We start from the raw sequence: 16,534 nt of genomic DNA, 5'->3' as shown, positions 1-16,534 counted from the left end.
ACTTGTTTCACTAGTCACCAACTATCGAAAAACAATAATTTTTAATGAACAAGAAGAATATTTCATCTTATTACTCAAAAGAAAATTGAAGCTTTCACTCAACTCCTTTTCTCTTAAAGCACAGGGCCAGCTTAATTTGGTGTCTTAGGGTAAACTCTCATTGTGCTTCAACCTGCACATCAGTGACCCCCTTATTTGCAACATAGGGAGTTGACATTTTAAAGATTCAAAATAGGTTAACCACCTACTAGTTGTTACCCCGACCATTATGTCAATAACCTTTCAGGTTAAAAGGACTGTAAAAACTCGACCTACTCTTAAGCTCGAGTTCTATTCAATACTAGACTAAATTTTTTGAGTGTTACAAAGAGTTTAATTTTTTAAAACTTCAACGTTATTAACATTCTATATGACCATGGTTTTACTTGAAGCTGACCTAGTTATCAGCTATAGGTCAGCAAAAGTGATCCTTTGTACGTTTAAATAAATTAGAAAATGTAAAGCCTGTTTTGGAAGCATACATGGTTCAACCATGGTTTCTGTGAGATCGTTTACCTATTATATATTTATCCCATGCGACCAAACTGCGGTGATCATTACGTGTCGAAGGTGCCCTTATTTGGTGCGCCACCTTTCTTTCTTTTCAAAAGGAAAACCGTATAGAGACAAAGTGATGGGAGCGCATTTACCATTCAACTCACCCGGAGATCTAATGGTCTTACGAATATTTCTTATCTTTCCGTCCAACCTAACAGCCCCGTTCAAACCAAGCTGATGATCCACTCCACAGTCTCTCTATTTTTTCTTCGTTTGGTGGCTTGATTTTTTTTGTTGACTTTTTGTTTTCTTAGCTCCCTCAATTTTGTTAATGCATGACCATTTTGTCGCACTCCACAGTCTCTTTCTCTCTCTCTCTCTCACATTCATATATAACATGGAATGAATTGTAAGTCATAACTTACACCGTGTGAATAACCGCGCGATGCGAAGAATCAATTGTGTTGAGGTTCTTGTTAATGTGTTGTGAATCATCGCCATTAATGGTGCATTGTAGTCGATAAATGGCAAATTGATGAGATTTTTCAAAATGCTCATTAATTAGGATTGCAGGTTCAGCAAATTGAAACTGCACTCTGACCTCCCGAAGGAGTCGTGAAATCATCTTAGTGATGAAAACCTTAGCTGGTCTGACATTCATTGACTGTGACTGTGTGTTCCAGTTGTTGGGCCTCCCGTCTTCAAAGGTGGTTATGTGCACTTGGGTAATGTGCACAGCCTTCGATGCATGACATGTGTTTTTTTTGTGAACCTATCCATATAGCCAGTTTCAAACAGAAGGAAAAAGACATAATAAAACCAAACTGAAACAGCATAGATCTTATGTGAGACCAGAGATCCTCAGAACTGCCAACAAATCCTGCCTGCTACTTCATATGTCAACTTGGGTGACGTCAATTTCACACCACACTAATTAAGAGTACGGTTCCAACAACCATCTATCTTTAGATGTGAAGAATATCGAGCCTCATTTGCTGCTTCTGTTAAAACATGGTTTGTTAAAACATGGAGCAGAAATAGGAAAACACACAATAAGGCTCAAGGATATACGTGGTTTGGCTAGAAAGGGGAGCTCATCTTTTATTCACTTTCTCGTATCTTTTTTTTTGTGAGACATGAATAATTTGATGTTTCTTTCTCTTGCTTCTCAAGCCTATGTGTTTTACAAATTATTGCAAACCCAAGTTAGTAACAAATATAAGTCAGAATCCATATTTCTGAGGTCTCTCTATATATAAAGTACAAACCATCCCATTATTGGTAAGAGAATCACTTAGGATTCACATGCCTTACAATAAACGAGTCATGAGATGACGGTGGCAACCCTTTTAATTCCGCCAACAGCTTCACCTTGTGGGGAATCCAACAGTAGGTTCACTAAATGTGATTTTCTGTAAGTACTCATCTTAGGGGCGAAGCCGGAAGGAGCACATGCGCACTGACTTCTAGAGAATTTAATTACGTGCATATGGAGATCTACCTATTAGTCGCGCCCCACCTTCTGGCCAGTTGCCAATAAGTAAGACAATCTGCTGCCGCAGACTGCATATAAGTTGGTCTTGTTATATGCTAGTCATTTCAGAGAAATTCTAAAGCTCCTCATCTCCTTCCTCTTCTTTGAACAGCCCCTCCAAACGAAGCCTTTTATTTTGAAGATGAATATTATACCCTACTTCTTAGTCCTCCTTGTCCTCTTAATCTCGATTCCTTTCAGTCTTCCATCAGAAACCCTTAGAGAAGAGACCGTGAAAGCCATGTTTGTGTTCGGGGACTCGGTTGTCGATGTTGGCGACAATAACTGGTCCGCTACTTCGAAGGACAAAGCGAATTTCTTCCCTTATGGGGTGGACTTCCTGGGGGGGGCTACTGGTAGGTTCACCAATGGCAGGAACCCGACTGACATACTCGGCCAGCTTCTGGGACTGCCCCGTTTCCTTCCGGCCTATGAAGATCCGGCTGCAAATGGGACCAGAATTCTCAATGGCGTTAATTATGGCAACGCCGGCTCCGGAATACTTGAACCTGTGAGTGGAACTCTTGATCTTCTCATGTTTTCATCATATGTAAATTGTTAGTATGTTGCTATGCAGCAACAGTTTGATTATTGGATCTATTGAAACAGCAAAATTTCTTGTTGTCACTAGTTTGTTTGCTGTTTAGAGATTGAAAACTTAGATAGCAGATTTAAAAGGCTCGAACATTTTAAGCGTGTCCAGTCCCCAACTGAAGAGTACTACAGGACGCCATGCCTGGATAAACACCTCTACAAATCCACTCCTTGTCATGCCTGCAAAGTATCTTTTCATTTGTCAAGTAAACATGTGCCTCTTGGCTTGGCTTTCTGATCATGAACTTCTGTTTGACTGGTGGCAGAACTGGAGTACCGACACAGTGTTCGGGTTGAAGTCACAGATCACGCAATTCGAAAATACGACTCTTCCAGAGCTTGAATCTCTATTCAATGACACCGCTGAACTCACTTCCTACTTATCACAAAGCATATTTGTGATACACACTGGCGCCAATGACTATGAGCAGCGCTGCTTCTTGTCCACCTCGATCCAGGAATGCGACGTCCCCATGCTCACGGGTTACCTCCTCAAATATCTACCTGAACAACTCAAGGTATGCAAAAGTTCTACTTTAATTTTCTGATGCCAACTTAAAGTCAACATATAGTTAGTAAACTATTTCAACCTTAAGGTAACCTGTAGTTAGAAACTTAAACTATGCCAACATAGAGCTCGAGGTCCAAGACTTAAACTATTTCATTCTTATGTTAGAATGTAGTTGTCTTGTACATACCATTTTTTTATGTGCTTCAACTTTACTGAGTCATTTATAAAATAAGTAGTTGATGCCCAATGAGAAGTGGCGGTCCTGACCGTCATTTGACAAGACAAGAACATGACACAGTTAAAAATTGATGGAACTAAATGAGGAGAGACAATATTAATAACGGCGAGCTTCTTTCAAATTGCAGAGACTGTACGAGTTGGGGGCCCGGAAGTTTGTGGTCTTCTCCATCATGCCGATGGGTTGCAGCCCAATGTCTCGAGACGGGGCGGAAGAGTGCGTGGAGGAGTACAACGAGGCAGCCTTGCTCTTCAACACCCAATTCAACGCTTCCATGGACAACATAACGAGCGGGATGCCAGGATCCAGCATGGTCTTCGCCAATTCCTATGGACTTCTTATCGACATCAACGACGACCCTTCCTCCTTCGGTCAGTGCTCTTTCGGCTCTACGCTTTCATATATGAAAGCTTATTCGGTTGTTCCTATTAGGGAATAACGAAGGCGAAACGTGTTTGGCAGGATTCAAGGTGGACAACACGTCCTGCTGCACAACGGAAAGGATGCTGTGCGTGAACGGGTCGACGCCCTGCGCCAACCGGACGGAATACGTGTACTTCGATTCCGTCCACCCGACGGAACCAGTCTACTTGATGATGGCCACGCAGGCGTACGAGTCCGAGCTGCCCAACCAGGTCTATCCCTTCAACGTGAAGCAACTGGCCAACCTCACCACCTCAATCTCCACCACCACTTCCGGCGCCGTGGAGCTCCCGGCGTTTCTTGCTTCCGTCTGAGTTCCAAATTTGGCAGCTGGTAGTTTTTATGAGCAGTAGTCTGTAATCAGTCACTTTGGCTCCTGACTTTAGATGCCGTGTTAAAGTGTTTCCTTTTCCAACATTGGAATGGAGACGAGAAACTGTTCAAAGGGCCATATCTATCTTAATGAGCAAATATTGTATCGCTTTTACATAAAATTTCAGCTGTACACCAACTTGGTGCGATCATAGTTAATTTAGAAAACAAAATTTTCAGTTGTTTCTCAAAATTCTTGTTGAACGCTTCCAATCAGATCAGATCAGATCCGAGATCTCCTGCGGTACCAGACTGACGATCCGAACTGGAAGTCGGTCGGATGCGGATCGGAACCTTATTGAATTTGGATCGAATGTGACGAAACCCGACCCAGTTTTTCTACAGCACTCAAACTGTAAACTCCACACGCGGCAGAGGCGCCATCGTCTCGACGGCATGCAAGCGAGGCACGTGCGAGCCAATCCCCTCCAAGCGTCGCCCTTCGGCTGACCTTCAACCAACGCGTGTAGCCCCTGAAACCGCCACGTCTACCTTCTTCCCGGTGCCTCCGCCGTCCATAAGAGAGCCTCGGAGCGCCTTCTCCTCCCTAAACCGCGACGCCTTGCTGGGATAACTGTCGCCGGAAAAAAATCGAATCGTCCGCTTTAGATCACTTCTCGTCGGAAGTATGGCAGATCAGGCGAAGTCCGTGGCGCAGAGGGTGCAGGAGACCGCGCCGAGCACAGACCAGGCTGTGAGATTCCTCTTCGCCGGGACGGCCGGCGTCGCCCTCCTCGTCCTCTCGGGGCTCACCCTCACAGGCACAGTCGTCGCCCTGGCTGCCGCCACGCCTCTGCTCGTCATTTTCAGCCCCGTCTTGGTCCCCGCGGCCATCGCCGCCTTCCTCATCGCCGCCGGGCTTCTGTCCGCCGGCGGCTTCGGCGTCGCCGCGCTGTCGGCGATCGCGTGGATCTACAACTACGTCACCGGGAAACACCCGCCGGGAGCGGACAAGGTGGACTACGCGAGGTCGAGGATCATGGACACGGCGAGGGACGTGAAGGAGCGGGCCCGGGAGTACGGGCACTACGTGCAGCACAAGGCCCAAGAGGTGACCCAGGGTTGAGGAATCGGACCCGGATCGGAACCGATTCAAAACCGTGTGAACTTCTCCGGCTCTTTCTCCGGTTGTCGTTGCCCAGTCGTTTCGCCTTTCTAGTAGATATAAATAATTAGAGATCTATTTTAGGTGTTTGATGCGTTTGTGGTAAATAATTATGGGTGTGAACGTCATCGGCTCTTTGTTCATGTGAAGTTGATTTCGATGTATGCTTCAAAGTACTGGTAAACTGTGGATGCCATTTAGTTTCTTTTCATATAAGGCATTAAACCGGGCCAGAATTCTTTTTCTTGCTGTTGATCAGGATCGCTTCAACCTTATTCTCGTTAAGTTTTGATACATTTAGAAGTGTTGAATGTCTACATATCTAAGGCTAGATGGCAACGTTGGTGATGTTACCGGCGGTAAATATATAGCCGGGGAAATTTCTTGATCGGAACAGAAAATGCAGCCGTGAGAGGAACTTGTGTTCTATTCGTTAGTATAGATGCTTCTTGTGCCTGTTTATATATAAAATGAGTATCCTGTCTTAAAATGAGTATATCGAGACCTTCTGCAATTTGACGAGCTTCTACGGCAAGGCGAAGGTTGAGGATTCCCATGTCCTTGCCTCCTTGGTAGAAAATGCAGATCCAAGCTGAGAAATCAACGATAAAATATGACATTGCAGGAGACTAGGATCTCTTCTTAATTGCCATACACAAATAAAAATATCCTTTTTGTTTCATAATGTGTCGGGGAAACATTCTGGAGAACAGGCACGGCCAAGAACCTCCACGATTTTGAAAACAAGTGCCAATTATAAATGACTTTTGAAAAGGCTGAGTTGCCAGAGATTAATAAGGTTTATTTATGCGATAAACAGCCAGAGAAGAGGAAAGTCTAATACTATTTGGGCAAATTTGAATGACCCGTAACACCTAGCCCCCTTAAACCTTCTAATGGTGTGTTTGCTTAGCGAAACTATCCTGGTCTTGTGTATGAGAGCAGAATATTCCGTGATAAATTCTATTGATGTTCAAGAATTGATTAAGAACAATAACTAATTCTGCACCTTTACCGGATTGACAATTTTGAGTTTTCATTCAAACATGTTATTGTCTTTTGTTCTAATCTTTGAAGCCTGTAGCAACGTCAGAATTTATGCAAGGAGTTAAGAAATGATAAAGCATGCGTTTTTCCTTTTAAACAGTTTTCATATAATCCCTCGCATAATTTCTGTGCCTTTGTTGCTCGATGCTTCATAATACACATATTGAGATGAAGTAAATCCAATGAAAACTCGATTATTAGACATGACATTATTAACAAATTATATATTAGATGATGCACAACGTCATGATTTATTAGCTCATCCTCCGCCAAGGGCTTTTGTTTCGATACTGATTCCACTTTTGAGGAGGCAGCAGATGCTGATTTGAGAACATTCCACACTTGGAAAGAAGTTCCGAGACAAACTACTTGGGCAAGAGCAAGTTCTATGAGAGACTAAATGGTTCAACTGAGAAGCAACTGCCCACACCTAAACCAACTTATGTAATCAAGATTCAACTTTTGGAGCCATTTTCAATTAACGAACTTTACAGACAAAAAATTTGCTGGCTTGTAAGTGCATGAATCAAGCGACAGGATGAATCACTTGTGCCACCTAATGAAATTCTTTTCCCCAATGTGGAACCTGAGGAATCCATTTGGACTGCAGGAGCCGAGCAGCACAAAGAAAACAGGAACATCAGCAATAGGAAGCTGAAGAGAGGCTTACACCAACACCACAGTTGCCCATAAATCACCTAATGCCCCTGATTGAGAACTTTAAACGCTGATACCATGTCAGAGAAACAGAAAAATAAGAACGGCACAGAGTTACAAACGTTTGGTGGTTTACCACCTGCCTCCTCTATCTCCTTCACAATCACTTGGTTTTGAATTTTGGGAGGTTCTGTTTGAAATAAGATTTCATATTATAGAAAGGACAAGAGGCCAGGCCTGTGACATGCTAGAAAGGATCAGTTTTACGATTATGAATATAAACACTCTTAATTGGCGCTTTTCCTATAAGTGCTCTCATTTTTTGGATCATCTTTCCCTGTTGCCATATTGTTCGATTCTCTCTTATTTGTGGAGATCTGGATATGTTTATCGGACATGGACAACTTGCATAAGAACTACAAAATAAGGTTTATAGTTGAGAAAAGCTTATATGGTTTAAAGCAGTCGGGCATTCTATTCTAAGTTGAGCATGCTATTCTAAGTTGAGTCTATCTCATCAACAAAAGGGTTCACTGTCTGAAGTGGGCACAATTTATTATTCATCAAGAGGTACCAAGATGGCATTATTTTGATTTTGATATATGTTGATAACATGGTGATCTCTGGAAATAATTGAAATCCAACAATATCTCTAGACGGTTTTGGACGTCAAAGATTTGGATATTTTTAGATGTTTTTTTAGAATTGAGGTAGCTTATTCATGGAAAAGAATTTTTCTATCTCAAAGAAAGTACGCATTAGACATCTTAAACAAAGTATGCATTTGACATACTTGAAAAGCAGGAAAATTGGGAAAGCAAGCCATATAGGTGTGGATCACTTTATCTTTGCATTAGATATACTTAAAATCTGCATCACTACGTCTTAGGTGTGGATTTCGTTCATGGTTGCAGAAGTCATCTCCAACGTTTTGTTCCGATTTCCCTTTGTCAGCTGCTGCTTACACAATTGTCAAAATGTAACTAGCCACTACACTTATATTCTATGCCGCATATTCTCTAAGACGATGCAAAAATCATCTCGATGAAACCCAAGAGCCGTTCATGGATGTAAATCAAAGTTAAGGCCTAACCACATTAAATCTGTGTAAACATTGCATGTCTTCCCCATCTTTTTATTTTTTTAATCTCCTCGCTTCTTCCCACTTATTTACCTCTTCGCTTTCCTATTGGATATATAGAAAAAGATGGAAAGTCTTGAGACTCATGCTTTAATCACCACATTGCCTATTATTACAGATAGATCTCTTGATACAAGGATGAAGCCACCATAGATCAAGGACATCATGTCATAAACTGAAGCGCATTTGTTTCCGCGGATGCACATTTCTAACATCACATACCATAGCACACACTTGAACCATACGGTTAAACCTAAACCTAGAGCCGCCTCGTCACGCCACAACGAACTTCAGATCTTGGCGAGGTGCTCTCTTCTTGCTTTTTCCCTGGCCAGCCTCTCATTTGCTTGATTTAACACCTTCTTCTCACACAGTTAAGATGATCGTGAGGTTCAGCCGTAATTGATAGGAGCTTATAAGCTAGAGAGAAGCGAGATGCTGGACGTTGAAGGGGTAGACCTCTCGCTTCAGCCAGGAGGCATATGCCTTCTGCGCGATCCTGACGTTGACGGCGTCCGTTGGGTGCAGCCCGTCGTAGAAGACGTACGCGTCTCTCTCCTTGCACGTTTCCCCTCCTCTCTCGCAGAGTATCCGCGCGCTCGACTCCCCCAGTGCGCAGCACGGCTTGTTCACCTCTTTAAATCCTGCAAATCCCTTCCTGTTAATTTCAGACTGGTTTCAGGCAAAGACTTCACTCCGATTTCAGATGGTAACTGGTACTAAGCAATTTAAGGCTTTATATATATGTACTATGGACTTTAGTTCTTGAAGCGCATTAATCGTCCTATATATTACTTGGACTTGAATCAAACCAGTCAAACAGAAAATGAATCAACTTACCAGTATGTGTAATGGGATAGGTTAATTTTGATTTGATGATATGGACATGAGATCATTTATTCAGTTATGTACACGCTACCATCTGTCAGTTCTTGCATTTAATGGATCTAATAAAGGCTGGTTGGTGAGACTCCTTTCTGCTTTCTTAATGATCATCTGTATGAAACGTACAAATTAAAAGCAAGTAATGTGTCATTTCTGAAAGGCATTGGGGCAACAACAACCTGTTGTACCTACATAAAAATCATCATGGTCCATTTTCACAGCAAAATACCAGCGGATGCCATCTTTTTGTTTTCTTTAAAAGAAAAAGGTGCTTTAAACATTATTACTGTTATTCTATTGATGATCTTTCGACGTCGACCCTTAGTTCGAATTGTATCGAAAGCCTTAGAAGAGGCATGTCAAGTCGACCCTTGACTAAAACAAGGTCGTAGACAGGGACATAAAGCTGTTGCCCATCAATACACTGATTGAATTTCCTTGAGTGTTCCATGACGATAAGATGCAAATAAATACCATATATGTTAGTAGCAGAGAAGCATTTATTTTGCGACCAGCACCAAATGAATTAGGTGAAAATGTCATGCCATTTTGCCTAAAGAGTAAATGCATTTTCAGAGATCCATTATGATGAATTCATGAACGGTGCGCTGCCGATCCTGCCATGCATACCAAGGTAAGAGCTAAATCAGGCTAATTAGCATCCTGTCATTAGGAGAAATGGCTAGGATATTTCAGTTTGCATAATTTTTTAGGTTGAGAAGTGCGTACGCTCTCAGCAAACTATTTTCCACTTTTAACTTTCTATAGTGTTATTTTTTATGAGGAATACTGTTTGAGTGTTTCATGTATTTGCCTCAAATATTGGGGCACCCAGAACACCACGGACAAGTTCTCCTCATCATCAAACATGCGACTAAGAGATGGTGGTCGAGCCCATCTAGGGTTTACTTCTCAAGGTCAGTCTGACTACCAAACCAGAGGGTTATTTTATGGGATCTCAAGAATTGAAGGAAGAGAAACAAAGGGACCTAAGTCTTTAGTACAAGTGAAGTGATGAGATGATCATGATGGTGATGGTGATGGTGCATTTTACGTGATACTCACCATGTAACGTAGGATGCTCTATAATCTCCTTGAGAATGTTGTATGAGTTGACAAAGACCAAGTGAGAGCCCTTCATGCTGGCCTTCATCTTATCCATCGATGACACCAGACGTTGGTTGAAGAGCAAAGCGGCCAGGTTCACTGGCTCCACGCAGGAACCATCTGTGTTCACTCTCATCGTCACGGCCGGCACGCATCCTAAGGCTTGCACGGACATCAGCACAAATTTCCTTGCTCCCAAATCATAGAGTCTCTGTCCAAAGCGAAAACGCTCACTTGTATTTTCAATTGGAAAGAAACGGTAGATGAGTTTATATGTTGCAAAACTTTGAAACCAGAATGTGTTTGTACTCATGTGTTTGATCATAACTGGTGAAGAGAATACTTGATAATTTGTGGAGTTGATGATCTACAGAAAATTTCTCACTACCACCAAAGCATGCAGATTAAGTCGCTGTTTCGGCCGCAATGGTGATGACTGACTTCACTTCACCAGGCCGCATACCGAAAACACAGAAAGTAAGTGAAGATATTTTCTCACCTTGAGCTTTTCAGAGAGAGACTGAATCAATAGAGATGTGAAGTCCGGCAGCGAGTACTGTGCGCTTGTGTTGCTCTGGAAATAGTTCAGTAGGTAGTCATTCCCCCCAGCGCCGACGACAAATAAGCTCTTGGAGATGAACGGACCGGCTCGTTTGAATCTGCCAAGTTGTGCTTTCAGTTCAGGAAGAGTCGCCCCCTCGAAGTTGTCGATCTGCTGCTTGAGAGTGATCACTTCTCCCTGCATTCCCATATGATCATTCAGGCGTTAGTAGCAGAAAAATAGCAGAAAAGACCCACACAGAACTCATTTTAGTTTAGCTGTAACCATACATGAGGGATTTGCTGATTTATATATATGAACGAACCAGTTTTTGCTACATATATGAATTCGCCCGATATGGACGTCTTGAAATTGAACCATATATACTCACAGATATGGATCCCGTTTCATCAAGTATGCCGGAACCTCCGGAGGCGTAATTGACACCACGCAGAATCCTCTTACCCCTGGTCTTGGGATCAGAAAAAACAGGCAGCAGATGAGGGAGGTTGAGAAGGCGGCCCAGGACATCAACTGGGTTGTTCCCATTAGAGAACCTCCCAGAAGGGCCACAGGGGAAGTCGATGCCATAAGGAAGGTAGTCGGCCCTGGCCGTCGAGTTCCTCACGTAGTTGTTGTTCCCGTTGTCGACGAGAGAACTCCCGAAAACAAACATGGCAGTAACAGTAGAACCTTGCTTCCGAGAGAGGCAGGATACAGAGGAACACAGAAGGATGAACAAGAGGAGGAGAATTCGAAAGATGGCACTAGAAATCTTCATTGCTTTTGAGGGTCTTAGGTTAATTCCTGTGAGTTGGGGGAGGTGGGGAGGTACGTTTCAGCTTGCATTTAGATATATAGAATGGAAGAGAGTTGTGCTGTTAATGCCTGCATCTGACGAATCTGCTGCGTAGTAAATGAGATGAGACCAAGTGTGTGGCCTCCTCATGAGAGCAGGCTGGTTTGATCAGGGCGTCAGTGCTTCACATTTATGAAGAAAGGGATGGCTGAAGAACACGACTGTCTGCATGGCAATAGGGGAACGAAACCAGCAGACGTCGCTCGAGCTCGGGCCATCTACCTCAAAGAGCGGCGGTTCTAGGCTTGTGGGTCGGGCTGAGGTTCATGAGCTGATCTTTAGCTTGATTTGTTCTAGTGAACCAGTCATGTGAGCTGAGCAAGACGAACATATATCATCGCCCCTTGATACAACTATTTCTCCTTCAATATGAACAATAACATTATATGTTAAGATTTCGTTTATGACATATTGCACATATCATGATCCGTGCAGCTGTGCAAGCAGACCCATGGCCAAAAACGCGCTCTAAGTTTCAGGGACCCAAACTGAACCATGAACTGGCTAGGTCACCTGGGATCGATGCATAATTTTTCAGGTTTGTTGATCTAAATCAGTAAATTAAATGTGGTTATAAATATTCTGTGCCTAGCTAAGGGCTTTCAGGGAGGTGAAAAGCCGTGCATTATCATAATTCCTACTTTTTCATAACAAAATTGTAATACAAATTACAGTAGGCGCATTTTTGTGTTAGGCACATGGCAACATGTGCTTAACACATCAATGACCTCAGTTTAATTTGTATGGAAAATTTTACAATTTTGCTACGAAAAATTAGTTTATATCGCGAGAAACGCTTCTCATGATTCATGACTAGGGAACCAAAAACTCATCTAACAGTTTATAATATCGCATTAGAATTGGCTCCCATAATTTATGGCTTCCCAAGCATTGAATGGCCTTATTATGAGCCGTCTGAAGGGTAGGTAGGTTTCGTCTCGACATGTTAGTTGCCACGGCACTGTGTCATTGGCTGATCAAAAAGTGCCACTTGCCCATTCAGACCCATATTCTATATATATATATATATATATTCTCATTTACATATTGGGTCTTTTAAAATTTTATACCTAACACCCCTTGATCAAAATTTTTTTGGTTCCGGCACTGAGTGATCAATATTGTATCAGGTACTTAGATCTGTTACTCATTCACTAAAGTTGAACAAGAAAGCTTTTATTGTTTCTTAAAATCTTATTGAACTTGTGCATATATATGAGCAGGCCATGCATATTAGTTATGAACTACTTATTGAGGGTCCATTCATCATCTTCCCCTCTTTAATTTGGTTTTGCAGGCATGCGTCCATTCGAATTCCCCAGTGCATGCTATTCCCGGTTTCAAAAGGAAACATGAGATGGGGTCAGGGTCACGACCTGAACACCGTTCATCTCGAGATGGACGGTGTTCAGGAGAACCATTTACTTTGATTTGGGGAATGCACTGTACCTGCCCTGTCGGGCCGAGTTTCTCCGACCCGCGCGGCGCCGAAGGCGTTCCCCAAAGCCTTCGGCTAGCCTGACTCTTCTTTAAGTTAGCGGAAGCATTCATCGTTTCTTCGGGACTGTGGACTAGACAAGGAGTGCTAAGCACTCGGCACACCATCACCCAGGTTTATCCCATTGTCGACCATCGGCAAGCCGTGGCCATGAGGCCCTGTCAGAACTTTGTCATTCTTCCAAGTGCCTATCTACATCCAAACGAAATCTGGGTGGGGGTAGACTTCCCTTGGGAGGAAGTCCCCAGCCGAAGCCAGTTGACGACTATATGTCATTAAGTAAGGCGGCCGACCATCGCGCTACTCGACGATGAGCATTCACTTGCTCACCCCCGCGTGACTCTACGCGGTTGTGGAACGCAGCGTATGCGCCCACTGGGGGAATTGCCCCTAACCCACGCGCACCCCCTTGTGTATCCAAACACTACGCGTGGGGAACCCACTGGATTCCCCAACGACGGACTTGCACTTTCAAAGGGACTGCTGATCCTGATGCATTTAAACGCCTTGTCACTGCACCACCGCGCTGCACATTCCACGTGCATTGCTTTCTGCTTGACTCGGCGACCGATTGATCCCACATGCCTTCCAACTATGCCTAAGCTGGCCAAGCAGCATTACCTTTTACTGGCTTGGCCGGGCTAGACACAGTCGACCGGCAACACTCTCCCACCGCCAAAATCGTCACTGACCTCAGTGACTTTGCCCCGAGCGATAGAAGTTCAGCTACCGTTCCCTTGATTTCTTTTGAACTGAGCCTTCATCCGTTCGTCTGGTTGACGCACCCGTCACGTCGTGGCTAGCTGCCTTATCGGGTGTTTTGCCTCTAGTCCATTCTCAGCATCATCCCACTTTTCTTTCACTATTTGCACTTTTCCTTAGTAAAGCCCGGAACATATCCGACGACCACTAAGTTTCAAACTCCCAAGCTGTGTTGCCAACCCGTGCACATGCTCCTTCCTCGAGACATGTCAACACTAAGGGCACTTGCCCTTCTGGACAATCCTTTTCCACGTCGGGTCTCACCCTATCTGTCTCAGCGAGCGGCTCTCTTGGCCCTTCAGCTCCTGACGCCCAGACACCATCTTCGGAACGTGTGATCTCCATCTGGCCAACACCAACGTGGTCACCTGAACCAGTGTCCGACGAACATGCCCGAACCCTTAGGGCACCAAACAAGCCAACGTTTTTCTTTGAACCACTTGTTTGTTATCATCGCAGCGTTCTCATCTTTCAAGTTCCTTTCGAGAAATCGCCTGCTCTGATACCACTTGTCACGGGCCGAGTTTCTCTCCCTGGTCCGACCACATTATTCAAGCTAGCTAATTCCCCAGTACGTTGGGACTGATCCACCGAGCCACACCTGTCGTTGCCTTAGCAAACTGTCAGTCTCAGAGTCAGAAAATTTAGTGAAGGCTGGGTTGATCTCCCTGGCCTCGCTGGTTTACTTCTTCTAATTGATGGTCACATCAAGATGAATATTTAAATCAGATTTTGTCGGTTGAACAGACACAGTAGAGATGGTCAGGTGAAAGTCCGGCTGCGAAGGGCTTTGGCCTCTTCAAGGTATCTCCACATCGATTGAAGGTCTATCATGTAATGTTCTGTAAGGTATCAAGCTGGTCCTCAACTTCGTGCATGGGTATGGGTCTGTCATGTAATGTTCATGTCCTCATGCCATGTGAGCTCGGTTTGTAACTTTGTTGTTCTCATTGATAATGACCATTCTGGTTAAAGTCAAGATAAGTTCCCTGCGGGAGGTTGTCTTGTGCGTCGCTTACATGATAATGCACATGCAAAGGGACCTTTGGGATGGGGCTTTGATTATCTGAGATAAAAGATCCGAGGCTTGTGGAGATCATTGAGTCTTAGGTTCCAAAATTTTTGATCTTTCATTTCCCATCTTAATATATGTCCATGGGTCTTAACTCAAATCTCTTTCCTTTAACTTGAGAATTGGGATCCAAAAATTTAAGAGGTTTCTTAACTCAATATCTAGATATTTAGAACTTCAAATTTGCACTTAAAACTACAGTTTGCTAGAAGATCAAACTTATTGTAAACTTTCTTCCTCTTTTGCGAGGAAGTGTAACAAGGCACTTGGAAAAAAGACACCGGAGGGTTGAATATGTTAACAGCGAGAGAAGGTGTAATAATGGGCAGAACACTTTCGTGCCAGACGGATTATTCGTGCATGGGTGTACAGACTCCAGAGTGAAGCTCCACCAGAAAATTTCCAGGTAGCAGGGCCACATGAGGGTTGTGTCGGTCACTGCTCACACCAGACTCAAAAACTATATTGGTGACATGTGGTGCTCACATCAAACTTAGGCTGTTTCAGCATTGAAATGTCTATCAATTCAATCTCTTTTTTACTTTCTCTGTCGGTCAGCATGGCTCACGCGAAGAACTCCTTCTCCTGTATTAGCTTTTCTTAAGTTATTTTTACTTTTTGTTTAGACAATAATTCTGAACTATTTAAAATATTTAATGAAACAAAAAAAAAAGAAAAAGCTAATTCCCAACTAATTCTGCATCGGCCAGTATCTGTCAAATAATTATTGACCTGCTCAACCTTTCCCGGATCCATCCAACACCGAACGCATTAAAACAAAGGCAGGCAGGGCGACGACAGTGTCAGGGACTGATCAAAACTACGTCCAATCATGCAGCCCAAGATATATAGCTTCTTTCTCGGGGCAGCCATTTCCTTGAGAAGTGGCCTTCCTCAGTCGCGCCCTCCCTGGGCACTTCCAAACATACACGTGCCTTGCTCACCAAGTCTGGCCCATTATCTATAACAGAATACCAGTGGAATTGGGCTTTCACTTTTCACTGAAGTTGGCTCGTACGTCCCTCTCTGGAGTTGTGATATGTTTTCCGTTTGTTTTCTTTCGGAAGATGTTAACATCTATAAGAATATGTGAGAAATGCTATGTCCAGAGAGCAGTTAACTTATTGGGCACAATTATGCAGGAAAAGACTCTTCTTGAAAGGCATCAGCGAAACTTAGTTGTTCAAAGTATACATTATTTATGGTATTGTTATAAGCTTGTCTTGTTAAATTTCGATGTATAAAGACAAGTTGGTTGCATTAAATCATGCAATAAGGATACTCATAAGGTTTATCATTACATAAAATAAATTTCACCCCAATCATCCAGACCATATTTAATATTGGCAACGAACACCGATTTGGCAATGTTGTTCATTATTATATCATCTGCGGAAAATACAGAATGAGGTAACAGATTAAGTTGAATCCTTGAAATCGAGGAACGTTGATTTTGTTCTTGAGGGCTCTTCCTATAATTTTTTTTATAATATTTCAATCAACATGATGAAGAACGTAAACTATTATTTCAATCTGGTAGTTCCTCCATTCATGAAATCATATATATAGGTGTCGTTTGGTAGTGCTGACATAGTGCTAGGTCTAATGTTTTTATGAATCGTACAATAGCAAACCTCACAATCTAGTTAGT

At 43.1% G+C, this 16,534-nt stretch overlaps 3 protein-coding genes across 4 annotated transcripts; 2 read left to right on the top strand and 1 right to left on the bottom strand.

The window, feature by feature from the left end:
* The first annotated feature begins 2,107 nt into the window (after positions 1-2,107).
* LOC116255435 (GDSL esterase/lipase At1g29670-like) lies at positions 2,108-4,402 on the top strand. Its single transcript, XM_031631256.2, has 4 exons — positions 2,108-2,582; positions 2,932-3,183; positions 3,542-3,785; positions 3,877-4,402. Exons 1-4 carry the CDS (start codon positions 2,214-2,216, stop codon positions 4,149-4,151), a joined length of 1,140 nt encoding a protein of 379 aa, XP_031487116.1. The 5' UTR covers positions 2,108-2,213; the 3' UTR covers positions 4,152-4,402.
* Positions 4,403-4,521: 119 nt separating this feature from the next.
* On the top strand, positions 4,522-5,587 carry LOC116255441 (oleosin). Its single transcript, XM_031631262.2, has one exon. It carries the CDS (start codon positions 4,838-4,840, stop codon positions 5,273-5,275), a length of 438 nt encoding a protein of 145 aa, XP_031487122.1. The 5' UTR covers positions 4,522-4,837; the 3' UTR covers positions 5,276-5,587.
* Positions 5,588-8,248: 2,661 nt separating this feature from the next.
* LOC116255439 (GDSL esterase/lipase At1g29660-like) lies at positions 8,249-11,585 on the bottom strand. 2 transcript variants are annotated; one of them, XM_031631260.2, is made up of 4 exons: positions 11,084-11,563; positions 10,651-10,890; positions 10,110-10,362; positions 8,249-8,803 (listed from the first exon to the last, which is right to left on the bottom strand). In XM_031631260.2, exons 1-4 carry the CDS (start codon positions 11,471-11,473, stop codon positions 8,580-8,582), a joined length of 1,107 nt encoding a protein of 368 aa, XP_031487120.1. In that variant the 5' UTR covers positions 11,474-11,563; the 3' UTR covers positions 8,249-8,579. The 2 variants fall into 2 exon arrangements, with proteins under 2 accessions (XP_031487120.1, XP_049934137.1); XM_050078180.1 differs by having other exon boundaries at positions 8,640-8,817; positions 11,084-11,585.
* Between the last annotated feature and the right edge of the window lie 4,949 nt (positions 11,586-16,534).

Source organism: Nymphaea colorata, chromosome 6, assembly GCF_008831285.2.
Source record: "Nymphaea colorata isolate Beijing-Zhang1983 chromosome 6, ASM883128v2, whole genome shotgun sequence".
Lineage (NCBI taxonomy): Eukaryota > Viridiplantae > Streptophyta > Magnoliopsida > Nymphaeales > Nymphaeaceae > Nymphaea > Nymphaea colorata.
Note: the sequence above shows the minus strand (reverse complement) of the source record. Positions and strands in the feature narration are given on the sequence as shown.

Bases quoted from the DNA above. Each gene is read 5' to 3' on its own strand.
- LOC116255441 (XM_031631262.2), top strand. From the start codon at position 4,838: ATGGCAGATCAGGCGAAGTCCGTGGCGCAGAGGGTGCAGGAGACCGCG.
- LOC116255435 (XM_031631256.2), top strand. From the start codon at position 2,214: ATGAATATTATACCCTACTTCTTAGTCCTCCTTGTCCTCTTAATCTCG. The intron at 3,184-3,541 runs GTATGCAAAAGT...TTCAAATTGCAG, and splicing joins ATCTACCTGAACAACTCAAG to AGACTGTACGAGTTGGGGGC. The intron at 3,786-3,876 runs GTCAGTGCTCTT...CGTGTTTGGCAG, and splicing joins CGACGACCCTTCCTCCTTCG to GATTCAAGGTGGACAACACG.
- LOC116255439 (XM_031631260.2), bottom strand. From the start codon at position 11,473: ATGAAGATTTCTAGTGCCATCTTTCGAATTCTCCTCCTCTTGTTCATC. The intron at 10,891-11,083 runs GTGAGTATATAT...ATGGGAATGCAG, and splicing joins ATGAAACGGGATCCATATCT to GGAGAAGTGATCACTCTCAA. The intron at 8,804-10,109 runs GTGAGTATCACG...AGGGATTTGCAG, and splicing joins AGAGCATCCTACGTTACATG to GATTTAAAGAGGTGAACAAG.